Below are 27,954 nucleotides of genomic sequence, written 5' to 3'. Positions count from 1 at the left end.
TCCTTGAAAAATAATATAACTGTTTAACGCTGTCTCCTAAGCACAATCACCATTCTGACAGTTGTCACGACACCGACATTGCAAATACGGAGATGTTATGCGATGGAGTGGGCGGACGTGCTGGAAAGCGTTATGACGTCTTTTATTGTCACTAGCTCTACGTTTCTCACAGGGCCAACTCTGCATATGTATATTGACACATGGCATACGAGCCATCCGCTGTGACACATACACGCTTGAGGGGTTGGAAGAAGAGAAAGTTTTTCGTTCTGTTTTTCCGGTAAAGACGTGGACTCCTAGCTGCCTTACAGAGAGCAACAGCTCCCACAGCAACAAGCAGCCGCCGCCTGCAAGGACTACCACACGAATTCGGTCCCTTGTCGTCGAGACTGTACATAGGGATGTCAACTACTACTACAAACAAGGCGAGGCAAACCTGCGATGCGCAGTCTACTTTCCCGTATGTTTTTCATGCGCCACAGACAGCCAGACCGTCCCACGGAGACACTTTTGAGGATGTTGAAGACTGGCTGGACCACTTCGATCGGTTTGCCAGCATTACCGAGTGAGACGATGGTCGCAAGCTGCGGAGAGCTTACTTCGCGTTGGAAGACTCCGCGAAGACGTGGTACGAGAACCATGAGAACCTTGCGCTTGTGCGTCGATTATCGAAAATTGAATAACATCACGAGGAAAGGCGTTTATCCTCTGCCTCGAATAGATGACTCCTTGGATCGTATACGCAACACTCAATACTTTTGTTCCATGGATCTACGAAGTAGCTATTGGCAAATCGCAGTTGACGCCCGTGATCGCGAAAAGACTCCTTTTATTACTCCTGACGGCCTCTAAGAGTTGGTCCTTCCTTTTGGGTTATACTCAGCTCCAGCTACTTTTCGAAGAATGATAGACACCGTTCTCTCTGGACTGAAATCGCAATCGTGTCTCGTTTACCTAGACGACGTGCTGGACTTTTCGGACACGTTTGAACAGAACGTCCAGCACCTGCAGGCAGTTCTTCAGGCAATTCGAACGGCTCGACTTTCTCTAAAACCCGATAAATGTCGTTTTGGGTACGAAGAACTCAAGTTTCTTGGTCACTTTGTGAGCCATGCCGTCATCCGCCCAGATCCTCAGAAAACGAGCGCTGTCGCCACCTTTCCCGTGCCAACAAATAAGCTCCATCTCCGCCGATTTCTGAGGCTCTGTGGGTACTAATGTTATTGGTCTTCTGATGTGAGTGGACTATCTCTCTCGCCAAGCTCACAATACTCAACTAATTTTGCGCTACTCTAAGCTAACATTGCGTGGCACCGATTCTTCAGGTTGTTAAAAAAAATTGCAATGCAGGATAAAGTGAAGTCGCCAGTGTGATTATGATCTCGTACCATCTTGACTGCATGATGTTTTATTCCGTAAAAATGGATCCTTTTTATTTTCTGAGGCATCTTTCTGGTGTCTTTCTCTCTACCTGCTCATCCATATATTACAAAGTATGATGGCTCTTGCTCAAAGGGCTACCACTGTGCAGCAAGAATTATAACGCAAGGCGAAGTAGTAAGGCACCGTTTGTCACAGATGGTTTGTTCTGCTTTATGCGCTTAGTTGCATACCTTACCGTTTCGTCTACCAGTTCTTTTAATTACGCCGAGACAGCACCTTCCTTTATTGCTAAAAGGATTGAACTCCGCTTGAAGCTTTCGTCTACTCCCTATAATGCTAGTAGCGTTACCGCTAAAGAGAAGCCAGTAACTGTATAGTGTAAGAGTTTGGCGCTTTGACGGATGCATCTTTGTGTGATTATTGGGTTATCTGGGTAAATCATGCTCACATGCTTTCAAATGAGCGAAATTGCTTCTCCAGATAGTGTGGAACTATTTGAATGTCCATTCATAAGATGGTTAAGGGAAAAGATGAATCCACGCTAAAGTAACACGAAAACGTTCGCTGGTATATCGTGGTTCGTAAGCGGGGCGAAAGGCAGGAGGCCAGTACACTTTATTCTGTTCGTATCTATTCTTCATAGTTCAGGCAACTACACTAATTTACTAAGCGCATATGCCATAATTAACCGCAAGAAAACGAAGTACGTTTTTCTATGACGACGCCTACTGCGGTATTAAAGTGTTGTCCCATGCTCCTATTTCCAAGCTTGTCTGCCACATTACTTTATTCCTGCAGCCCAATCGACGCTTTATAGTTACTTGCACGCTCGGTTGCGGAAAGCTTGCGAGAAGTTGCCAGCTGCGACGAGCCTTCTAGAGCGAAAGTTCGTTCGCAGGTTGTGGAACCTGAAGAGATGCACGCTCTTGGCCTAGCGACGCCTCACACGCCTCACTGCCTTGCCGATGGCAACGTCATGATCAGCACTATGGGCAATCCTGACGGCAGCGCCAAAGGTAAGCGCAACTTCGCTTAGAAAACTAGTGCTGCAGGTGTTACTGCACTGTGTGGTGACAGTATGCGGTGACAGTGACCGATTGTGATTGTGTCTATGCTCCTTTCTTTCTTTATCTCTACTTTGTTATCACTTTGCCTCCCCCTCCCCTCTTTCCCCAGCTTAGGGTAGCAAACCAGATCTTCCCCTCTGGTTAACCTCCCTGCCTTTCCCCTTTCCTCTCTCTCTCTGCCTCTCTTTCTCTCTCTCTCTCTCTCTCTCTCTCGCTTAGAAAACGCTTAACGTTGTTCACACCACCTGTACAGCGCAGTACATTTGAGCCGCATGGTCCAAGGCGTGCGTAATCTATGCCGCGTCTGTGCTGAGTCAATGTCGAATATCAGCCCCTTCATATATGCGCGTTTGCGCGCGCACACAGAGCATATAATTGCTGTTTTGCGCAGAATTTCAGGACGCTACGAATATAACAAGCCATGGCTTTTTGGGAGTGCACGTAGCATGCATCGTTAACAGCAACACAACATACATGCAAAGCGCTTCGGATATATAGTACCACGCCAATGAAACGCCACCCTTTCAGTGTCTTTATGAAGGTATTTGGTCAGTGCGTTCCTGCGGGAAAGGTAACACAAGAAAATGAAATGGGGTATTGCAAGGTAAGTCTCCTTAAAGAGAACGACTGCTTATTACGTTGCGGCAAAGAGGCATTGTGCAGCATTGCTGTGTGTGGCCACGACTTGCAGCACATCTTCGATATAGTTCCATGGAAAGATTCTTCTACGACTTATTTCCAAGATGACATCAAGTCAAATGATTCATGTTCCATGCAGCGCACCCTGAACCTATAAGCTGCATCAGGGAGGCCTCTGGCCGGCTTGGTCCTTTAGCCACGCAGGGCTGCCGAAGTGGCAACCACAGATTACAATGGCTAAAGCCCCTCCATACACGTTTCCGCCGACCAGGTAGTAGTACCGCCAACCTACCCTCCTTCTCCACGCTCCTCTCCCACTCACCCTCTTAGCTTCCGGCGTCAAGCGGAACTTGCGTAGCTGCAGCTTCCTGTTCCGATGCAAGTGACGCTGTTTTCTAGCGTTGTTTACTTTTGCGTCGATGGAGAGGCTTTAATTGCACCAGCTGCGGTTTAAACTGTGAATGCGATTCCATCCAGGAACCACCGCCTATTGTAATCGGCGATCTGGTCGTGTTCGCTGCTTGGCGTCAACCTGCGACGGGTTGTGCCACGAGAGACAACGTACAGTGGAATGTAGTGCCTGGGCGCTGGGAGACCACTGCCGTTTTTCGTGCATTTGGAAAACAGCGACCGTGAACTACTTCAGCGGAATGCAACAGCTTGTCCCCTTTGCATTCTTCTTACGGTAACTGCCACAGCTCTGCTAAGCACGCGCTGGCATCTCACCATCGTCTAACATCAGTCACAGCGGAAATTCCCGCAGCGCAACTCCAGGAAGCGGAAACGCCGGAACCGCAAATTTTGAAACCGGAAATGCCGGAAGCGGATTTGGTGTGAGGGGAAAAGGCGGCGCACAACAAAGGTTGTCGCTACTTAAGAAAGCGGCGGTGGCGCGTGGATGGAGGGGCTTTAACGACTGGCGACCACACAGACTGAATCTATAATACCCTCCTCCCCCTCCCCCCCTCCCGCACCCGGTCAACGAGTGATCCGGCATGGCTGTACACGATTGGACTAGTCGAGTAGTCATTGTGTGCAACCTTAGAAATCTGAGTGATGCAGAACTCTGCTACTCGCAGTGTTCTGCACTCGCTACACAACTGGGCTGTCTGGGTGAGGCTATCCAGTGTCCCGGTGCCCGACACGTAGTGCGGGCGACGTTGTTGCATATGACATTGTACAGTACACAGCGATGCAAGCGCGATACTCGGAGCGCGTAGTGGCTGGCTCTTTCTGTGCCATTGGTGGACGCTGGGGTGAGCCGATTCACTGTGGGCTAATAGAGGCGAGAACCTGCGTCGCTCATTGTGATTGCATTTGGCCACCCAGCGCTCGATCACCGGTGGCGCAAAAAAGTGCCGACCGCCATGCGGCCGTACATCACGTTTGAATCGCAGAGCACAGTGTACTCAAAACAGACGTCTCGCGGCCTTTACAAAAAAAAAAAAAAAAAAAGGCAGCTGTATATAAGGGGTTTGTGCTCGCGTTCCCGCGTAACTTAATTATTTAGTAGGAACATGGATGCGCCATACACCAGGTGTTTTCTTTTCTTCTCTTGTACATAATTTTTATATCACCTGTGGCAGATAGCATAATTCTAGTCATTGAGCTAGATTACTCAGAGGTGGACTTCATTTGCACGAGAAATCGAAATGCAGTATCAACTAATTAACACACTCAGTAGTTGCCTTTCTAGTTACGTTACCACACAAATTGCTATTTACGAATTGTAGCCGGTGAGTTCGCAAGACGTATGCCCTTGGAACGAATTTTCAGGATGACACCAGTTTTGAGATCAATTCCCAATGTTTGCGACGAAGTACATGGGCGCTCCAGTTATTTACGTGTTTCAGTGCGTAAAACTGGTTTCTTAAAGAAAACAAAAGTACAACAGTAGTGGATTTCTACCGCAAGTTTTACGGCTCATATATTGAAACGCGTGGGATCCTTAGACGTTGTTTCAAGTGGGTGTGCTTTGCAAGCTCGCCAGCTAATATTCGTAAAGAGCAATACGTGCCTTAAAGAGATTAAGTAAATTCGCGATTTTTCTTCGTTTATTACGCATTTTAGTTTCTCGTGAGTAACCTCCGTCGCTTCCAGTAATCCACCTCACGCTATCCTCCACAGGTGGTTGAAGATTCTTCAAAGTATAAAAAAATGCACCCCCTTTTTCAGCCACCAACGGGCCACAAAAGGACGGGAGACGTAATCAGGTCAAAGCGCCAGATACGACGTACAAAATTTTGCGCAGCGTGAAAAATAGCTGGAAAAGCCACGATGTGCGCCTGTCTTTGGGAAGGCGAAAGCTGCACTTCCCAAGCATACGCACATCACTCTAAGTCCAGTAAGAGCGGAGCAAGAAAAGCTGGAAAGAGCCAGACAAGCGACATTTATCAACATCTATTGGCTGATATTTTAGTTTCTCTGCTCATTTATCCTCGTCGCTGTCACTTTTGTACCTGAATGTTGGCTTCCGCCCGGTATTTAAATGTAGATATTTCGATAAGGTATGCGTGTTGAACTTCCGTTCCTTGAGTCAAGCTTATTTGCATGGTTATTCTTGCGAACCTCAACGTCCTTACCGGTTTTTACGTTGCCTGGCTGGCTTCGAATGTTTTCTGCTTGCACATTAATCATTCTATGTTTATGTCGGTGCTTCGTCATCTCTGCGCACGTGTAGCTGACAGCTGCGTAGTTTTTCATCGTGAATCTTAACCAACTCGCCACGTTGCCGCCTTGCTTCGTTACTGACATCTTATTGAACACTAACCTTTACAGGCTGCTTCTTCGTGCTTGACGGCAGCACGCTGACACTTCGCAATGTGTGCTCGACGCCGTGCAAATGTGCGGCCTTCGGCTACGACTACTGGTACCAGCCTCGACACAACGTTATGATCAGCAGCCAGTGGGGAGCCCCGTCGGCCTTCAAGAAGGGCTTTGACATGAAAGACGTGGAAGATGGTGAGTACGGCTTGCATCGAAAATTTTGAGTTGTTTTACTCTTTCAATGTCCAAAACGTGTGCTTTGTAAGAAACCTTTTGATCGGACTTGTGAGGCGCGCATTTCATGCTGAGTTGTTTTCGCTTTCTTTTTCTACTGAGCATAAATTTCGTCATTGTACTGCTTGCCTGTCGTTCTTACTGAGTGCGTGTTGACGCCACCGCGACAATGAGCTAAAAGGACGCGTCCATTACAGAATAAGCGACAGCCACTTACAACCTAGGTCGCACGTAGTGTTGGTGCGTTTGCTTCTCCTCTTTACCTTCCATCTTTGTCTCGTTTACCCTGCAATGTAAGGTAATCAACGGAATGTTTGTCTTTCAGTTAACCTTCCTGCCTTTTGGATCTCGTTTCTCTGTGGTTGTGGCGTGCACTTAAGTGACGCTCGTCCTCATGCGCATCAGCAAACATAAGCCTCAGCTCCCCCGAGCACTTGGTTGACTGACGGCATAGTGCAGCTATGCGGAACCAGCTCACGGATTAGTTTTCTTGCAGCTTGACGGATTACGTGGCTTCTGTCAAAGACCTCACTGTCAATAACGCATCTGCATTCACAGCCTGCGTGCTTGCTCCGGAAAAAATAAATTAAGCTTACGGGGCTAGCTAGAGTATTATGTAGAGGTCGTCATGCTTGGAAGGGAATAAACGTATGAAAAGATTAAAGGGCAGACTAATAAAACATATAACGCCCAGCTATGACAGGAAGCCTTAAAAATAGCTCAGCGTCATCTTTGTGCTCGTGTATTTCGTCGTGCTGGGCAGGGAAGACGTTGGCGTGTTGTACGTGTACGTTGCTCTAAGTGGCGTAGCACGTCGCTTCTATATGGGAGAAGGCTGTCAATGCAGCCTCTGACGTGGTCCCCCGCTAGGGAATAAACAGGCCAAGTCATTTTCGGTAACAGGAAGGATATGGCAGGTTAAGATAAGGTTATTGCGATGTCCACGGAAGTGGCTTGCGGCAATTTTATATCATCGTACGTTAGAGCCTGCGTCCTACCAATCTGACCAAGGAGTAAAGGAATTGTTCTAATCTCCTTGTCCTTCTGCGCGCCAGCTCGGGGAACTATTGCGTTGCCTAGACTCGAAATGTTCAAACGTTGGTCCTGCGCATGACCCAGCTTGTTTGTCACTTGAAATGGTGCGCGTGACTGCAATACCGGCGCCACATTTCCAGGACGGGCATCTCCGTCCTCACATTATGCTTGTTAGGAAAGTCGCGTGCCATGTACGACGTGGTCTGTTTTTTCCCGCTATATAGAAAATTGTGGACACAGAAGCGCTTGCTGTAAATGCGTCGAACATTTATGCCCTAGTAGTGTGCAGGTTCTGTGCTTTAAGTAACTGCAGGGCTGCTTTTACATGCGCCGTTCCGAGTGCCGCTCTACAAAAAGTTAGCCGTCCAGACAAGCGAACGTTTTTCCGATTTTATTTTTACCCTATGGAATGCATTCCTGCACAAACTCAGATTACAGTGCTGATGCAGGCTTTTAAGAAATCAATTCGGTCACCTCAAGGCTGTCTTGTTTGCCAAATTATCGCGCGACAAAACCCGTAGGAAATTGCCTACGACAGGGTCACTCGCTCTTCTAGGAAATACCTAATTAGTATGTGTGGTCCAGCATACTTTCGGTCAACATATCTGCCCTATGTCTCGTTCTACTGTACTGAACATTGAGGTGGCACAGTATTGCGGCATCGTTTCTTCTCAGGAAAGTATGGCACTCACATTGACGTCTGGGAGTGGCCGGGAGTGGTTCTTCAGAAGAGCCTAGACCTGGGCCCTGAAGGATTGATGCCCCTGGAGGTGCGATTCCTGCATAATCCGGAAGCCAGCGAGGGCTACGTCGGCTGCGCTCTGGGAAGCACTGTTTGGAGGTTCTTCAAGGACCAGGTATAGATTCGGTGGTTGCTGTATGCGGGTGCAATGCAGCCATAAAGCTCTTGCATACTGACGCACAAGTGAGCTTTAACCTTCTAGCTTGCCGCAGAGGGACGACAATGAATAAAACGCCGAGGAATGCTTGGGTCGCAAAGTGTGAAAGACGGAAAGGTAGAAACATTAAAGAAAACAGCTACCTTGTGTTCTTACATTTTTTTTTCGTGTGCCTTTAGCAGCAAATGCACCATTCAGAAACACGAACTTGGCGTATAAAGTCCTAGTAAAGCGCATAAATTGTTACTCAAACTACTGCTCAGCTTCCGGGGCGGTCAGTCAGTCCAATCCCTCCTCCACTGCGGTGTACCAGACCAGTGTAGCAACCTACTTCTAGTTAAGAACTCTAATCCTTCTTGTTGGGTGGGTGTATAGGCTGGTAGGTGATGGCCGCAGTTGTTTTGAAAGTATACCCACACTCCGTACGATACGTGCATGCAAGAACTGTGGGTCTCTTTATAGGCTTCAGTATCATCGGCAAGTAACATGGACGTTACTTTCCACGTGCAGATGTGATGGGCGACCTTGCATGTCAACACTGTTAATGCTTCTCTCCTTCACTTGCATCAATTATCTCCTTCCCCTGTGAAGGGTAGAAAACCGGACTCGCGTCTAGTTACTCTCCTTGCCTCTCCTCCTCCTGCAAGAAGAAAATTGTCACCGTGTCGTCATGATGGCATTTTATGGTGTGACCTTCAAATTTGGTAACCGACGCCCAGCCAGCTGTGCCGCAAAATCTACGAAGCGTGAGCACTAAAGCAGGGACGTCTATCTTCGCACCCACTGTGGTTGTCGCCACCGTGTATTAGTAAAAGAAGTGTGCTTTAGCTGGAACTGCCGTCGAATCACACTAAAGCACTGCCCTGGGGAGGAACAAGTTGTTTGTCGCAAACACGCAATTTTTTTCACAATAAGTGAAGTCATCATGCATGAAGAAATTTCAGACTCCTAGTGTATATACTAGGACACGACCAGTGTTCGTGCGCTTTCTGCAGAGGTCGATCTACAGTGTTGAGCCTAACAAGTTTTATAATTTTGTTCAACTCTATGGAAGCCTCGCAACAAGTCCCCCGCCCTCACACACGCACACACGCACGCGCGCGTGCACTAAGAGAGCTACGAATAATATTTGCATTTGGTCACATTGTGAGCACTTTTTTTCATGCATTGCAATATACGTCCATGAGTGTTTTTCTTGGCGCTCATCCTTTTATGTGCATTATTTAATGAAGGCGACAAAAGACAGAAGCAAAATTGATGTAGTGAGGCCAGAACACCATACTTTTTCTATCAAACATGTTCTTGGTAACAAGAGTGCATGCACGTGTTTCCTGTGTAGGGTTATCTTGCCCTCGGATTCCGTGCTTAGGAATTAATCGCCGAAGAGCCCATTCATCCAGCATCTATAATTTAAGCATGCGATTTTCTCCTTACGTATTCTAAGCGCGGATCATTAGTGATTACGATCGAGGCGCGTGGCAGAGGCAGTAACCCGTTGCTGTGAATGCAGCTTTCATTATAGCGCGAACGTATGAGCTGACTACACGGATCATTATAACAAAGCCTTTTCTGACTGATGACGTGCCAGCACTTTTTCTTGAAGTAGACGTACAGAACGTTTAATGAGATTGTACCGGTGGAATAAAGCGCATTCATAACGTCTTAACAAGGTAGGAACGCAGCGCATGCATTTTTTTTGTAGGCTACCAGCCCCGCAGTTCGTTTGTAAAAACACGTTTACTGACATTGCTAATCACAGATGACCTAGCCGGAAAATGCATTTCTGATAAAGGGAAGAATAACTTGTCTTTGTGACGGTCGATTGTGACATAGGCAAGTCGCAAGTCTAACTTCAGGTCATAACAAAACCAGGGACTGAATTCGCAAAGCTCTTTCGTTCGTAAGAGCTTGGCACCATTGCCCGGCTGCCTACGATAGTAATCTGCACTACCACGATTGGCTCTTAGGAACAGTTCTGAGGTAAGAACATTTTAATGTAAACGTGGGCCCAATTCTTCCACCTCTGGTAATCCTGATCTCTGCTGCAAGGCACTTGGTTTATGGTACGAAAAATAATGCAAAAAGAAAGCTGTGTCAGCACAACACGTTTGTTAACCTACGCCGAGATAAGCGAGATAGACTGAAAACGTACACTAGCTGTATGGGAGCGCGGGACTGCGCATTGCCTACAAACGCTCAGTAAGTCCAGTCGACTTCAGAGAGAGCAACAATGATCGCTTTGCCTTCTGCGCCTACGACGCATTAAGCCATGGTTTATGATTAGGAGTTCATTTAGAAGAAATTCGCGCACAATACAGTAATATTTTCTATCTTGTACTATCAGTAATTGGTTGCAGTTTTTCAGTCGTTTTCCACTCGTAGTGCACACTGCTTCGTTATGTTATGTTCGTGTTTGATAGCTCGTCGACGTTTGTAACGAAAATGTGCGTTAACTGATTCATCCTTTCGGCGAACATGGACAAATGCTGTGTATTTTTTCTTCAAGTTGCTTCCACCTTTTAACTGACAAGGATGAGCAGGTTTACAGCGTATTGTGCTAGTAACATAGTGGATGCGCCTGTCTACAACATTTCTTGCCTACTTTGAGATCCATTTCAAGAAAAAAAAAACTCTACTGTTCCAATATCTAATTTTGCAGGAAGGTTCCTGGAGTGTTGAAAAAGTCATCACGATCCCAACGAAGAAGGTGAAGGGCTGGGTTCTAGAAGACATGCCAGGTAAAACCTAATTCGTTACAAATCTTTTTTTTTCGCTGGGTGCGCGCCTCCTTCGCCATAAACCTCAAACAGAGAACGAGTAACTGTTCAAGATTCATAAATGTATTGCATATAAGACGGCACGCCCTTACGCATCTTCTGGTTAGAGAGAGAGAGAAAGAGAGAGAGAGAAGGGAAGATGGAAAGGCAGGGAGGTTAACCAGACTGAGTCCAGTTTGCTACCCTACACGTGGGGAGGGGAATGGGGAGTGAAAGAGGGAGAGAGAGAACTTAGGTGTAGGATGTCTATAGTCGGGCACCCCAGTCTGTTGCCCTCAGGTAGCGAAAAAGCGCTCGAACTGCTTTCTGGGCCAATGAACTGTGAGGCCAGGCTCCCAAGATCTTCGCTTCCGTAAATGGCCTGTCATCCAGTCTATTTAAGGCACACTGGAGAGTCTCACGTTGATTATCGAAGCGAGAACAGTGGCACAGAAGGTGACTGATGGTCTCTTCACACTTGCACTTAGCGCACATTGGTGAATCCGCCATTCCAATACGATAGCTGTAGGAGTTGGTGAATGCTACTCCTACCCACAGCCGACACAGCAGTGTTGCGTCACGTCGTGGAAGGTTCGCTGGTAATGTAAGATTTAGTGATGGGTCGAGGATGTGTAAACGACACTTAGAGTTCTGTGGTGTATGCCAGCAACCTAACGTGATTGTCCGAGCGAGACTGCGAAGCTCTCTTGCAGCGTCGACTCTGGATAAAGGTATAAGGAGTGTCGGTGAGCTAGCCTGGGCACGTCGGGCAGCGTCATCGGCGAGGTGATTACCACCGATGCCACAATGTCCCGGCAGCCACTGAAATATGATATCATGTCCTCTTTCAGAAGCGCAATGGCTGGTTTCATTGATTTGTGACACCAGCTGTTCATAATTGCCACGTCGTAAACTTCTCAAGCTCTGGAGGGCTGCTTTCGAGTCACAAAATATTGCCCATTTGTTGGGCGGTTCTTTTTCAATGTATTCGACAGCAGCGCGAAGAGCGGCCAGTTCAGAGCCTGTAGATGTCGTTACGTGTGATGTCTTAAACTTGATGACGACCGATTGAGATGGTAGAACAACGGCGCCCGTAGAATTTTCCGAAACGGAACCATCCGTGTAAACATGAATTCGGTTAGCGTATGAACAATGCAGAAGTTCCAATGTGATCTGCTTGAGAGCCGCGGTGGTCAGGCTAGCTTTCTTCGCTATTCCTGGAACAGCAAGGTACACAGGAGGCTGCTTCAAGCACCACATAGAGGATGGCGTTCTTGTTGCGGGTGAGTGCCTCAAAGACAAAGAGTGCCGGTTAGCCGCAATTGATCTGGAGAACGCTGCCCTGGGTCTTTTCTCAGGCAATCGAGCGAGATGGTGGTCAGGGACTCTGGATATATGGCGAATATGCACCCGGAGTGCGTCGATATCTATATAGGTCCTTATTGGGTGGTCTCTCGCGGTGGCAATTGTTGCCACGGTTGAAGCATTTCGAGGTAGCCCCAGACATGTTCGAAGGGCTTGGCCTTGAATGCTCTGTAGGACATGGATGTTAGTTTTGTTAGCATTGGACAGCACTGGTGTGCTGTATCGCAAGTATCCTAGGAAAAGCGTCCTGTATAGTTGAAGCATAGATGCCACGGATGTGCCCCACGTTTTACCGGCAAGAAACCTTAGTATATGGGAGATAGAAGTAAGCCTCTTCTTCAAATATGTGATGTGGGGGCTCCATGAAAGGTCTGTCTATAATAACGCCTAGGAATCGGTGAGTTTTTGCGTAGGAAATTGGTTGGTGGTCAATTAGATTCTGGTTAGATTCTGGCTAAAGCGGTCAGCGTGGGCGGAGATTGCCGAAATGCTGTGAAGGACCACATTGGTTGTCTCTAAGTTGCTTATATAAAGCAGGGCCTTAAAACTCCAAAAAGTCGAACGCTTACTCTTATCATATTGGAATGGCGGACAGTTCGACGTGCGACTCCTGTAGGTGCAAGGAAATCATCGAGCACCTATTGTGCCTCGTATCTGTCCGCTCTGCGACTTCAAACGCCTCTGTCTCCGGAAAACTTTAAACCGACTGAACTCGGGACCTTTCAGTCTGAGACCCAGACGGTGGCCACATTCGTCACTGGCACAAGAAGCGATTCGTGCAGTACTTGAAGTGCATCGGCCTGAGAGACCTCTTATGGTGCGTCCACCCACGTGACCTCGGCGCTCGCTTTTCCTCCTCCAGTTCCCCCTTACCCCCTCCCCCCACTCTAGGGTAGCAAACGTGACGCTCGTCTGATTGAGCTCCCTACCTTTCCTCTCCTTGCTTTCTCTTCCTCACGTTACTTTAGTACGTCGGTGTTCCCATTGCAAAGTGCGAGAGAATATGGACGCGTCCAGCGTGGTCTCTTGTCAGCGTCTCTGTTCGAGTGCATGTACTGTTTCCAAATACGACCCCGGTCATCTGCGGATCAAACCCTCATTTCATCTAGATGGTGCCGCTGCAAGACATTGTCTACACTGCAGTTGCACAGCCTTCAAATTCTCTCAGCTCGGCGGACGTAAGACAATGCTAACGATGATGTGGGGGTAAAAGAAACTTGCTGATTCGCTTCAAACGTACGCCCTCCACAGTAAAGCGCGTGGGCTCTCTGTGCTCTCTGCGTGCGGGGCCAGTCCTTTGTGAATGTGCTTCATACCGGATTTTTTTAAAGTTTCACCCAAAATGAACTATGCATGCACGCGCGGTTTCGCGCTCGAGTTAACAGCGGTGTTTGCGTCAACGCTTGTGTGGGTTCAGTTTGCTGCATTACCCAGTGTTGCTGAATAGCGCAGAACCGCAGATATAGGAATGTCGCGTTGGCGAGTATTTGGAGGTGTAGAAAAGATCAACGTGGTGCTCACTGACATCAGGGATCCTTAGTACGCAGGCCTATGCAGCTTGCGCACGTGTGCGTACGAAGCCTCTCTAGTTAACATCTTGCAAGTAGGGTTACTGTAACACGGAAGCTCTCTACAGTCGCGTCGTGTTTCAGCCTATGCTTCAAGCTCCACTTCAATGGCTAGCTTGGGGCTTCTCGTGCGGGCTTTATGCTTTGCTTCTGGCGCTAACTGACAGTCGATGCACTTCTCATCGCTTTTTTTTTTTCGCTTAACGTGGGGGCGTACGTAGGTTGAATGCGGGGTTGGTTACCTCAACTTACGGAATGCGCAAGGTTCCGGCTTTGTTAGACCACGTCTTCTTTTGCAGCGACTTCTGGTCGCTAAGGTTTCCGTTTATTCCCGCAGCGAACTGAGCTAGCTGTAATACTTTGGTCCGTGGGCAAGCGCATACTGCGTACTGTTTGCAACGAATGCGCTTGGAGACGCTCCTATAGCCAGGGGCAATTTGCCAAGCAATGTTTTCGGTCGTTTGCGCTCTCGTGTGCGCGAATGCATCCGTTACGTGTGCTTTGTACATATTTCCACCTCTGCCTTCAGTGGCATGCCAAACCGTTCACAGGACTAACATTATTTTTGTGTTCGAGTTTTTCCCCAAAGGAAGTTTTAAGGCAGTTCTTCATCCCTTGGAATGTAGAATGAAAACTCGTTACTCGGCTACCATTGAGTGTTGTCGCAAGTTTGCAGAATTCTGCAACCTTCGTAAGTTTATCCTGATTTTCAACGGCTAATGGAAACGGAAGCTGGTGCTGTGGCCAGATGCCATCATTTCTTGCTTTAATGTAGAGGCACATACATTAGTACCTTTTTGCGACCGCCTAATTCACACAGGTGCCGAGGGAACTTTTAGGAAACTATGCTCTCACCATAACGATGCCGAGGGAGCTCCTAATAGTCCTCTTTATGAGAAACGCGAGCGTAAACCGCACGCAAGGCTCCAGAGATCTAAAAAAAAAAAAACAAACAGGTAATACTGGCCCTAGACGAGGCTCTTCATTATCCGGTCTGTATAGTTGAAGCCGGGCCTTTGTTTACCCTCGATGTCTTTCTGCTGCTGCGTTTGTGTTACCGTATTCATGTTTCTCTCCCTCATGCTCCAGTGCAGAGCACGGCAGTAACTTTGGCGATGAAGTAACGAAGCTCCTGTTTTCTCTCTCCTCCGTGCTTTCGTTGGCGAAGTCCATGTGATTTTTTTTTTTGCTTTAGCTCACACCGGGCTTTCTGTTCCCGTAAATCAATAAATTATGCAACCCCCCCCCCCCCCCCCCCCCCCCGGACTCAGCACCTAGTCATTCTGTACAGGTGGCACAATCTGAACATGATGCAGTGCATCGAAACACCTCGCGTCTGCTGACAATGCATTGAGCGTAATGCTTCTCGAAACAAAGATATTGGTTCCCGCAGTCAAGCTCTTCTAGATATTTTCTTCAGTATGTTCAGCTCTCTTGGAACAAAGGTTCCATCCCCATGTGTCATAAACTGAAGGCGGCTTCGAGTGTCCTTTAGAAACCATAACTTTGACGATATGCCCCCGTTGTAAGGAAGCAGATTGATTGGCTGAACAGAAACGTTTCGTGAAGGGGTGTTTTTTAATGAAATATCTGCTGACGCTCGCATTGCGTGCTGTAGGCAAGACAACTTAGACATAGAAGCTACAGCATTGTCGTCATTGTGGTGTACACACGAAATGATGCCAGAAAACTGCGTTGATAAACCGAATGTTGCGGACGAATACGTGAATTTAAATGTGAAGCTCACTTCCGAAAGATATAACGATGTGCTTATCCGAGCCTACCGCAGTCAGTTGTCACAAGCGTGACTGAACGTTTCAGATCAAGTTTGTTTGTGTAAATCTCAGCGGCCGGCAACTGTCGTCACTGCAAGAAGTATGATACCCACCGCGATGACTCAGAGTGGCTGTGTTCGATTCCCAGCAGCAGGCACCGCATGCCGATAGGGACCCAGTGCGAAAATGCGCGTGTATGGAGCATTGGGTGGACAATAAAAAAACATTCACACGGTGAAAGTTTCTCCGCATAAATCCTGCGTTGCTTTGAGGTATTATAATTTAATCGATGGAGCAACAAATCGAACTGATTACAGAATTTGTTGGATTCATAAGAAAATGTTTGCTAAAGAAGAAACTAGAAATTACTAAGTCAGGGTCGTTGATTTTGGAAGACTGTTCCAGTCCTGCGATATCTCCAGAATGTGCGTTTCAGGGCAGATTCACGTCTGTCGTGACATAATTCAGACCCACTCAACATTTTTCAATATTAGGTGAGATTCACCAAGGCTGGGCGAATCAATGCTGCGTAATTTATTTTACCAGCGCATTTGCCGCCGACAATTGCCTATTCTACTGCCGTGTCTAATGCACTGGGAAAACATCGATTAGGCGAAATGTAACGGATAAGTTATTTTTCAAATATAGGATAGTGAAGTTGCCGCTGTCGTGCATATCCGATGGCCACTTTCATATTTAGTCATGTGGGTCGTAGTCATTCGCAATAGAATGCTACCGTCGACACTATCCTTAAAGTTTATTTTATACAGCGATACAACGGACCAATGCATCTGTGAACTAGCACGTCGGGAAGGAATAGTCTTAACTTGTACATCAATACTTTCTATAAAGTAACACCAACCAATTCGGAGCTAGGAATCGGTACTGGCCAGTCGGATCTAGCGAGGCGAGCAACAATGGGACTACAATCAACTGCGGCAAACGGTATTTCTATTCCTTTTCGCGATAGGTGCTAATGTAACGCAGATCTTTGCAAACGTATACGATGAAAAGGCGCTGGTGCCTACTTCCACGATATGCTAAGAGGCTGCCGACGATCGGAGAGAGGCTAGAGCTGCTGTCCAGAACCGATAGCACGAGCCGGAAGAGAGTGCCTTGATATGCAAATTGTCAAATTGGGCCGCCGTCTCTGGACCAGGGCGCGGAGCAATTTTTAATCGTCTCGGTAGACAGAGCAGCTGCTTCGTGCTGATCTCGACAAACGGGAGTTTCCCAGCGCACTTGGCTTCTCCTATTACATATTTATGGCGGAGTGCTGCGTCAGTGGCTGAAACTGAGTTAAGTCTTTCGAAGTAAAGTGAAACAACGGCCTTTCGTTTCAACAGCAAGCGAAAGCAGGAGGGCGCACAATTATGATGATTGGAACTATGAACCGATGAAGCAGACAAAATGAAAGGTTTGGGACTGTGTCTGGAACAACCTGACCACTCTGGTTTTTTTCGCTTTGTGGTTTTGTGCACTTCGTCCAAATTCACACCTGATGCATCTTTCTGTAGTTGCAGTGATTTCACAATACCAAACGCAGAACTGCCACTTGTAGCTTTGAACCATCTACTGCACTCCAAATTGTAGGCTGAAGCTGCGAGCTTTCTGGCCGCCGCACCGCGTGTACGCGTAAGGGCAAGAGAATGGCGCGAATCAGCGCGCTAATCATTTAGGCCGTTCATATTTAGTGCTAATTATTTAAAAAAACATGAACGGGCCCCTCATGTTTTCTTACTTTAGTGAAACAAGCCGCTGCAGTCTTTTTTTTTTTTCTAGGGATGAACATATTACAGGGCGTTATTCTTGAACTTGGGCTAGGATCCTAATCGGAACCTAATCGGCCATCTGAAACAAGAGCTCGGAATGGCGAAGTCATCTGGAAGTGGCGTATCTGTTAACTGCTTTTGTTTTGGCATTTGCAGCGGTAATAACGGATATACTCATATCCCTGGACGACCGCTACCTGTACATCGTCTGCTGGATTCACGGGGACATCCGCCAGTATGACATCACGGACACCCGCCACCCGAAACTTGTTGGTCAGGTGAGGACTACCACATTTCTTTCGGAGCTATCAGCACTCAATCCGGATTTCTTCTTGTATTCAACAACCAAGCATTTTTAGAAGTGGATAGACATAGGCTTGAATGTTGAGCCCACAGAAACAGTTCGTGTGTACGTGCGTGTGTGTGTTTAGGTTTTTCTTTTCTTTTTTTTATCCTTCTCTCTCTCACCTTCTCTCCCTCCCCCAGTACAGGGTAGCCAACCGGAGATAATCTCGGATTAACCTCCCTGTCTTTCCTTTGCCTCTCTCTTCACTCATAAAGCAGAAATATTGCGAACTTCTGGTGAACGCGACAAGAAATGTCGAAAACATCCATGTTTTGCTATAACTACACGCCAAATTATGCCCCGAAAAGCGGCGGTGTTCAGAAATGCTGGTTTGTTATTCCGTGGGGCCACCTTCGGTAGATATTCCGAGGCACCTGAGGTGGAATCCCAACTACGTACATGCTTTTCTCGCATAGTTTCGGGCCACAATATTTTGGACGTACTGGACTTCAGGTGTTGCGCGGTTGAAAGCCTCGTACTAGACAAAGGAAATTCGTGCAAGGACTGCAAACGAACTTTGGACTAACGCCTTCTCGGGTGGACATATTTCTTTTTCGCGCAGCTTCAACATTGCAAATTTCCGCAGAACTGATGTCCATAAACTGTGCCATTACACAATTACCGCTTAAGACGAGAATATGAAAAAAGTAAGCTTAGCATAATAGGAAAATCTGTTTATCCCAATATAACAGTATTCTGTTGATGTACAAAACTTACGGTGGCGTACAACTAGAGAAAACAAATACGGGAAAAGCTAGCAAAAACTTTCTAATTGCTTCAAAGTAATAAATGGGGCTTTTGAGATGCATGTTATCTTGATTCATAATGTCAGTGCGATGTTCCAGCATAGTGTTTTGCCTTAATTTAGATTTGCTGTAGGTGATGCACTGAAACCGCAGATCTAGATTTCAGTCTGCACTCTGAATCACAGGGTGGTTGCGTTCGTAGTGGCAAGAAACAATGTTTGTACAGTAGTGTAAAGGTGGGTGAATAGACACCGTAATGAACTCGCGAGTTCATTAACGCAGCAGACTCTCCCGTCGTGAAAAGCCTTTAGTATCGCATGAGGTTGGGCTTCACATTTACACATGCCTATTCATTCATAATAGGCGTGGCCGACAGTGCGGCGTGCAATTTGTGCGGGTGCGATGGCTCTAGAGCAGCTGTGTCACTGCCCATTCTTTGAGCAAAACGTGAACAAGGTGAATGCAGGAGCCAACGTTTCGACAAGTGGACTTGCCTTCAAGTCTACTTGTCGAAACGTTGGCTCCTGCATTCACCTTGTTCACGTTTTGCTCATCTTGAATTTCCATCTCCCGCATTCCCCGTGTTTTCCCTGCCCATCCTTTGACACTCAACGATGTGCTCTTCAATATACACTCAGCCTGCTAGATGATATAGCGCTCTCGGAAGAAAATATCCTGGGACAATGGCTTATGCATCATGAAATGCAAAAAGCCACAACAGCCCTTCTGCACTTGAAGGCTACTAAACTACGAATGCTGGTGACACCTCTGCGAATGTGCCCACGATGACTACTTTTCCTTTTTCCTTGCCTATTCTTACCCTTTACCCCTTCCCAAGCGTAGGTAGCCAACCGAGCACATCCTTAGTTAACATCCCTTGATTTCTCTCCGTTTCTCTCATAAACGTAGCAGAAACATTTAACGTATAGAAATTGCAGGCACTTCGGAAAGTACACTCGCGTATAATGGATTGAGACGTCGTAATCGGCAAAATTCGTCCGTGATCTAGTGGTTAGAGCTATGCTGGGGACCAGGGTTTGGTTGAAACCGACCATTGGAGGTAAATTTTATTTCTAGGTCAACTAGTTACATATAGTTTTCTCCCAAGTTGGCCTTAAACTACTAGAAATATACAAACCGCAACGTGGTTATTGCTAAAGCTATTGCTGTAAAATATTTAGTGTAGTATAGTTCACTAACGAAACGTGGAATGGTTTCAATGCACTGCGTTTGCTGAAGTATTATTGAAAAACGTGCACGTAGAATGCACCGTTTGATCACAACAGGCTTGACCAAGGTGCGAAGAAAGTTTATTTTGCGGCACCATTGATCTCCGTTCTTGCTCACGACTTGCGTGCTTGTACAGTCGAAACCGTTTTCAGTGTGTTCGAGCGACCGGCTGCGGAGTGCGCCAGCGTCCGCAGCTGCTACGTGGCGGTAGCTGCAGGGCTGTAAATGTTTGTCCTATAAAATCTATGACCTAGCATGCTTGGTCTCATTGCGATGACGGCCTGTGCTTTTTTTCTCCAAGATATGGCGGCGAACTCGTTTGTTTGACCACTATGACAAGTGATTCCCACTGTACTTAGAGTGGGGCACTAGTCCAAGGCAACTTATTTTCCTTCATCACTTAATTTCGCATGAGTAAAACTGAAATCGTTTGTAAATGTAGTTTATATTCAGTTTTTTCTGTGTTATCTTTTTCTTCAAGCCCTGATGTACTTATTGTACTTGCATCGAACCAATATTTTGAAAAACGAGGGATTCATTTCGTTGTCGCGTACTTTGGTGAATAAAAGAAAATTAGCTGCATATGTGTGGCACATTGTACGTAACCCAAGACCGTATAATAGGAGGGGGATGAACAATAAGCAAGCGTGAATAAATTCGAAAGATTGATAGTCACTGTTATTGTCCAGGTTTTCGCCGGTGGATCTATCTACAGAGGCGGTCCAGTGACTGTACTGAACGACGAGGAACTCAAAGTAAGTCCGGTATTCACTGAGCAATTATTTTGCATTGATATCAAGGGTGGCCAGACCTAGCGTTCAACTTCCTGATCATTATGGTGCGCAGAATATAATGGTCTGAAGGAAATTGATAAATGTATATGGAAATGGTCAACTGTGATATTTGGTGGAGAGCAAGCATGATTAGTGAACGTAATTGCCATAACTGCATGACACCATTCAGGGCTAGAGTACACGGATAGTACAGTCGTGACCGTAAGCAAAAGGCCCCAGCGCACGCGTGCCGAATTTATTCATTGCGTCGCCTGGTGCGCCGTCACGTGAGCTCGCCTGGCGCCGAGACCCGTGCTAGTTTGTGCATGCTCTTCCCATACTACTCATAAGCAACGTTACACCCTTTTGCCACAAAAATAATCCTCACCTCTCTTGTCCGCATTTCCTTTCCTTAACGCGGCGAGCCCGGTACTTCCAAGTCACGAACGGCATGCCCGTTATCAGCATGACAGAGCATTCTCGACGAGAAAGTAGCAAGCGCAGCGTTTTCAAGGAAGAAAACACAAGCAAGACAGATGATTATCGTTGTGGCAAATATACACCCCAAAGGGTGCACATTTGCTTAAGTGTACCTGCTAGGTTGACCGCTCGCTCTCTCCGATTTATCGCGCTACCTTTGCGCGTGTTCTCCGCGAGATACCGCTTTTCGCCAAGTATGGTTTGGCGTTGAAAGTGTTAGGCCATTGCTGGTGCTGTGTGAAAAAAAAAAAGTTGGAGCTTAGGCTTACTAAATGTGTTCCTGTTAAGTCAAACATGAAACATGATAAAGGAGCAAAGCCATCTGTCGCTCTGGCTCATCTCTTCCTCTTTTTTGCTGCTCCCCTGCTTCAAGTTCTAGCTTGCGCCAGGAAATGTTTCGTAAGCAAGTTAAACCATTCGGCATACCTGCTACCTTGGTGAGTGCGGATCTGAGCCGGGACATGACGCGCGCCGTGACCTTAACGTTGCAACAAACAGCACAGTACGTTAAGCATGGTATTCTTTAATGAACTATTCTGTTTATTAAAACGTGTTTGTCGTTGAAGGAAGAATTCGTTGTCTGCGATAATCGACATAGTTGGTCGCGATCGAATTGAATGTGATGTCTCACGCGTGCCGGTAGCTATTCGAAGGTGACGTCGTACGTTGCGGAATCAGGCGTTCGAAATAATTACAGAAGCTTCCATTTCCTGAGCGCATAGCCTCGAATTGAGTCTGTAGCTCTTTTTGCGACTCGCACAGTATACCCTTTAAATTATAAGCGGCACGCATTAATGGACGAGAAATTCATACTTGCCTTGGAACCTATCTCCTGTGAACTCCTGTGGGCGACTGCACATTTCCCCATCAGTGCCATGATAAGAGCGAATGCTATACCAAGTGGACCAGCGCTTCATTGACTGGTTAACTGATCCATTTTATGCGCAGTTGACACAAAATACTAGAATGTGTATCAACTCAGGTCCTTAATTTCCGAAGATGAAATTCTATCCAAGAACTTCTCAAGCAACAGCCATCAGTCCTCGTAATGAGGCAATAGGTACTTCACCGCTTTGAAGAACATGCTTCTTTTCCATGCAGTACGTTGTTCGGAATCGTACTAAAACACCAGAACGACAACAGCTTTAACATAACGGCTTGAGTAGTGCCACTGCTCGTGCTTTCCAATTAATCCTGGCTAAGCTTAGCGACAAAAGCAGGCTCAACAACGAACGGCCGGGCAAGTTTACCGAGCGCCCCGTCGTAAACGTCTCAGCCTCTTAGCGCGCTGAAAAAACACCGCGACGGCTTATTGGGTCGATGCATCGTGCAGCAAATATCCGGGGGACGCTCGTGGCCGCTTCATTATGGGCAGATCAATTCGCGGGAGCGTTGTAGGCCCCTCTAATAGAAGTCGTTCATCCAGTGGGTGAGCGGCCGTCCAAGTATCGACATTAGAAGTGTTTTCATATAGGCTTCAGGAAAATAGCGTGTGTACACTACTGAGATAAAGCGATGAATTTCTCGGTGCAGCTGGGAAGCGACAGCCACGTACCAGCGCGCATGACTTACAACTCCAACTTGGCTAATTGGAGCCTCGTATAGTTCCCCAACCTCGCTGGTGAATCACTCGGAACTCGCTTATACTGACCTATTAATGCGAGTTAGAGGTAGGTCTAAGCTAAGCTGATTTGATGCCTGTATGACGGTTAGTTTCTGACTTTCAGCATGTTAATTTCCGCGAATTCAATTTTAAATCACTTGCATGCATGTTTGATTCCGCGGGACTGCTTGTTGTCGCAAGTTCCTCAGAGCCAATTAGACTTGATGAATCTTCGTGAGCCCCACTGATTTCGAATAGGCGTCGATGTAAGCCTGAATGACATGTGAATATTAGAGTGCATTTCATAAATTACGTTAACCTAATGCACGCAACTCTAAATGTAACGCTTTATCAGCCGTGAGAAGAACGCTGATTGCGACCCCGCAATGTGCCAGGGACCCTATTGCACATATTTTATCTGCCCGAGATACTATAAAGCAGCAACGGACTAAGCCTCTTCTCTGAGAAACTGACGCCAGGCCATTCTAAGACTTCATTTTTGGGTCCTTTTTCCCACCCGAAATATTAGTACGGGTTGTAAAATTTCTACGTGCCACATGAATATAGCTTCAAGACATTAAATATGTTCCTGCTGTTCACGACCAACATCATCGCGTCGGTATTCTCACCTTTCTCCATCCCTGTTCTTTTTTACTTAATATTTTCTCCGGTGCCTATAGTGGCAGATTAAGGCGCACGAACTCTGCTCTACCTGTTTACCTTTCCATGAATTCTACTTTACACTAAATGACAAATATCCAGATAGAGACTGCAACACAAACCATTTTGAAATGTTTTGGTGTTAACAGAGGTCACTCCTAAGTTCAAAAACGTTGAAAACTGTGTATCGCGCAATTCTTCCCGCCGCAGAAACTCGTGTTGTAAAACCCGAGAAGCATGGATTGTCCAAATACGCACGAATACCTTTGGCCGATAGCAACATAGACAATAGCCTCCGAACTGTATGCTGAGCTCTGTTTAGCAAGGTCCGTCTCTTTCGCATGCTGTCATGATAAAGTTCGCTCCATGTGGCGCAGTATACTTCGGCGTTTACGCAACACCGTTGACCATTTTCATTAAACACTATTGAAATGTCTGATACCGTGCTGCACCACAATCCTATCGACCTGCCCATTTTAAAAGCATTGTCTTCCATCGCAACTCTCCGATAGGGGCTCTATAACGTATACATCAGAATCTCGAGGTCCCTCCCCAATCTTCGACTATGGGACCTCCTAGAGTTACTTTTTCTGTACAGAATTTAAATCGCATCAATAAACTGGAAGTGAAACTGAAATCACCAGCTCTCGGAAAGAAAATAAACTCTTAAATCACTAACTTGTGCTTTGAACCGAGTATAATTCCTGAGTCCGAGCGGAACCGTAATTGCACTAGTCCTAGAGCGTGAAAGCTCATAATTTCGAGAGCCTGTCAATCACTCAGCCAAAACCCTTGATTGCGTTGGTCTGAGCTCGTAGATATTGTGGGTTCTTGTGATGCCACGTAAGTACGAGCGCGTGAGTGTGTGCGTGTGTGTTGACCCTAATGTTCATTATGTAAATAAAGATGTCCTTATTTGGGTTTACAACACACGATTAGTGAAACATTCTTGGCACTTCTGCGCGGCATAGCTTGTCGTTCATATCCCAACAGTGGGATGAGACTAGCAATGCACAACCACAAATGATCCACTAGGACTTACGTTTTTCCATACGGCAATGCTACTACTGTACTATTTATTGCTCTGTCGGGCACATTACGTGCAGTATCATTGACATGCGCATTCATTACGAATACTCTCATATGCAGCACACGTAAATAGGTGCTGTTTACTCGCATGCAACTGCTATTTTTGTAGCAAGCTCGTGTTCGTGGCTCATTTACATGCCCCGTGCCGCCTCTCGTTTGCGGGTTTGGACGTAGAAGCTTCAGAGATGAGTGTTAACCGCAAGTTTTTCCAATGCCCACACTCTCACCTCGCCATTGAAATAAGATGCGCTGTTTAACTATGTACAATTCCATCACGGCTCTATAGGTAAGCTAAGGCCAATGGCCACACTGTAATCACTGCTCACTGACTCATGTTCTGACGCTGACCCAGTTCATTTGCTTGAATGAGGCATCACACTGTTACTTCACCGCTCACTGTTGTGTAGAGTATGCGAACGGTGTCTTTGGACAAAACGGTGAAACGAACGCGCTGATTAAGCGTCACCGCGCGAAATTCCATGTGCACATCTGTGTGACCCAGCATGCACCTGGGCGCCCTGTTGCCTCAGCAGCGGCCGCCAGCTGACGCGCGCATACACCAGAGCCTGACGGATTTATCAAAGCTGGCTGGCTCGAGCGCTCTGTGCACCAGCGAACATGTCTGTTTGTGAGCAGCACAATACAATTCGATGCGCTTGTTCGTCGCATCACGGCATATGTGTTCGAGCAGTGACGTGTCCAAATCACATAACCTAAACGGCACCTCGTGCACTCTTATGTAAGGATACTCTTCTCCCATAAATTGTTCGTTTCGTCGATGTGTCACTTCTACGAAGTGGCATGCCCGAGACTTCGCATGACAGCACGGCCAGGCGCAGTTACAGTCGCGCGAGCAAGCACACTTCAGAACGAGCGCGTTCCGTTAACTTGGTCAGTGCTTTCACATGCTGACGCCCGAAGCACAACAAATATCTCGGGCCCACAACGACAGCTTGTAGGCTACTTCGCGCATGCCGACTCCTAGGGTTACATAACGTTTTCATATCAGTTTCCTCATTTTCTAAGTCGTATCTCGCGCTGTCAACAATTTAAGGGCAGAGATACATGGATACGTCGTAGCCATAGCAACCTGTTGCACAGGTGCCTACTTGTCGCACAATTGCTGGGCCATGGTGCCTTTCACCGGTCGCGAGAAATCGAGCGTCATAGGCGCACGGACCATTATATTGCGACTATACGCGCGACTTCCAATTGGCGCATGAGCTCACGCGCGCATAAGACGGCAGGATTTGTATAGTTGTATTTCTTTAATGCAGAACAAAGGATGACGGTCATTAAGGACATGCATACAAGATCGCACGTTTACAAGTGCTTGAACATGCATTAACTTTCAATTCTGCATAATAGGAAAACTACGAATACTATAGATGGTAGTCACCGAATTACGGCCTCGTATTTCAAACAAGGTCATTCTTAAATTGAGACATGTATACGAACAAATTGATCACACCTACAAACTCACCCAAATATTTCAGTTACTTCGCGGCAAATAAGACAGACTACATTTCACGGCCTTCATCCACAGGCTGCGACTTCCGTACAATAGCCCATAGCCAGGGTTAGGAAACGTCGCTAGTTGATCCTCGCGACAATGACGTGCATTTTCTAAAGTACTGTAGCGGGGAAATGCTTAGGTCAGCAAGTACGCATTTCTTCCCTATTATTTGACGGGATGTACAGAATCGACATTCATTTAACTGGGCAATTTTGGAGCCAACCGAAATCAAGCCATTTGCGCCCCATCCCCAGTGGAATGTAGCCCGCACAACTGGCATCTGATTTTCTAACATGCGTCGTAGCCACGTGGCTACCGTCGCAGGCCCATTCTTGTTCAGTTTTCGTTGGGTCACCGCAACATAACAGCTATACGCCATGATGAAATGAATAGACGGAGTTGGCGTAGCGCAAGTGCGATTGCTGTGGATCGAACTCCGGACCAACTTGGTGCACGGACATAATTACACTGATGATCCCATCTGAGAGTTTCGAATACCGTGCGGCCTTAATAGGCGCGATCGGGCACTTCACCGCATTCGGCTAAAATGTAGCAAATACCGGATACTTCCTATTTAATGCTACTCGAATAATATTGCCACTGTGATGTGCCTGCAACGCATGGGAAGATGGACATTACTTAACCTACGCTTGCAGCATATTTGCATTACAAAACCGCCCTAATGTACGTACTGGACATGAAAGACTGTCAACCCTTGAGCTACCACACGTCCTTGGCCCATGGACTAACGCTGCTTGTGAATCCCTCGCGACGAAGGCACTTTTATCCTTCCTTCGAGATGCTGGTCTCAATGAGATACTTCATTTCGAGTGCTGTGCCATGACTTGCGTATGTCGCGTATCTATGTGGTACATGACCATATTTAATTTTTCATCATACCCATCTGGAGTAGCATAGTTCGCGTGCCGACAGGCAAACCGCTACAGAATTCATTGAACTTTTTCCAATTCTTTCTTTTACCTAGCCTCCATGGTGGAGGACAAGACAGACTTAGCTTCTTAGCCTATGGCTAACGAATCGCTATGGCGTTCTGCTGCGAATCCTCGACGTGGCTATTGCATCCGGGTATGGTGGCCGCATTCTTCGCACTAGTGCGTCAAACATGATATAATGTGGAAAGTTGGGCAAGTTGGTCACTAATAATTTCGTGTGGGTAATTCGGTACACTGAACTGGACAAAGCGGAGAGAACACAGCACTCGCTGTACTCGCCAGGACTTTATTGCAGAACAACCAATTCACATTTGACACACACGTACCCTCGGGCGTCAGATAGACAAAACAAGATTAAAAGCAAGTACGAGTCGCGTTAGTATGCACGCTAGTATGAGTCGCGCTAATCTTCCCGCGCTTCAATCAGCAATGATGTATCGAACTCATCCTGCCAGATAAGACACCTAAGACTTTGTAGGGTTGATTTGCATTCGCGGACGTTCTTCCCTCTCTTCTCTTTCTTGTCCTGCTATATCCTCTTTCATCCACTGCGAGGCATCACGCGGGCCAGTCACATGCTCTTCCGGCCCATATCTGTGCCCTAATTACTGCAAAAATACTTCTTTATAAAATAATTCAGCAGAGTTGCTTTTTAGGCTTGTTGGTGCATGATTTGAATAGCAACGAACAGCGCGCAGAGGACGAGACGCCAAAAACCACACACACGAACAGTACGAGCGCTACTGTACATTCGGAAGGAAAACCGTAACAGAAGGATGGGATATGTATTGCATCGTGCATTGTCCCAATTCTAAGTAACCTGTTTTTAGCGAGGCTTAAGACTGTCGTCAATCACATAGAGGGCATGGACGTAATCAAAATATTTAGATTTGTATGACTTTTTCATTCTTCTTAACGGTGACTCCGGCTCCCTTCAGTCGAAGGCTTTAAGCATTGTAACGATCACGAAAGAGCGTTTTAATCCACCTGTTCTAACAAGCGAATTGCCCATTATTGATTGCATCAGATTCTTAGACTTTAACTTCATTTCACGCTAATCGCATTTGCTGGGCCCACCAGCCACGAAGTAACAAATCGGTGCTGCCATATCATTCTGCGCATTCAAAACTTGTAAACGCACGCTGACAATAGCTCTTTTTACAAAATTCTCTCCGAAAATTGTGCACACACATGAGTGACTTTTTTAATCAGCAGTCGAAGAGGATGACTAATACTGGTTACCCCATGCAAGTGCACGTGTCTGTTGCAGAAAAGCTTCTGAGAAAACTAAAATAAGAA

The 27,954-nt window shown here is 46.7% G+C and overlaps 1 protein-coding gene across 1 annotated transcript in view; it reads left to right on the top strand.

The window, feature by feature from the left end:
• Positions 1–27,954, top strand: part of LOC126531526 (methanethiol oxidase-like) — a 74,958-nt gene that overhangs the window by 22,196 nt on the left and 24,808 nt on the right. Inside the window, exons 4-9 of the mRNA XM_050179073.3 lie at positions 2,282–2,399; positions 5,868–6,050; positions 7,800–7,981; positions 10,683–10,761; positions 17,416–17,537; positions 20,271–20,336. Coding sequence (XP_050035030.2) covers positions 2,282–2,399; positions 5,868–6,050; positions 7,800–7,981; positions 10,683–10,761; positions 17,416–17,537; positions 20,271–20,336 — 750 coding nt within the window. The remainder of the gene's footprint in view (positions 1–2,281; positions 2,400–5,867; positions 6,051–7,799; positions 7,982–10,682; positions 10,762–17,415; positions 17,538–20,270; positions 20,337–27,954) is intronic.

The sequence above is a fragment of the Dermacentor andersoni genome, chromosome 5 (genome assembly GCF_023375885.2).
Source record: "Dermacentor andersoni chromosome 5, qqDerAnde1_hic_scaffold, whole genome shotgun sequence".
Lineage (NCBI taxonomy): Eukaryota > Metazoa > Arthropoda > Arachnida > Ixodida > Ixodidae > Dermacentor > Dermacentor andersoni.
The sequence above is the reverse complement of the archived record's forward strand: the minus strand, read 5'-3'. Positions and strand labels throughout refer to the sequence as shown.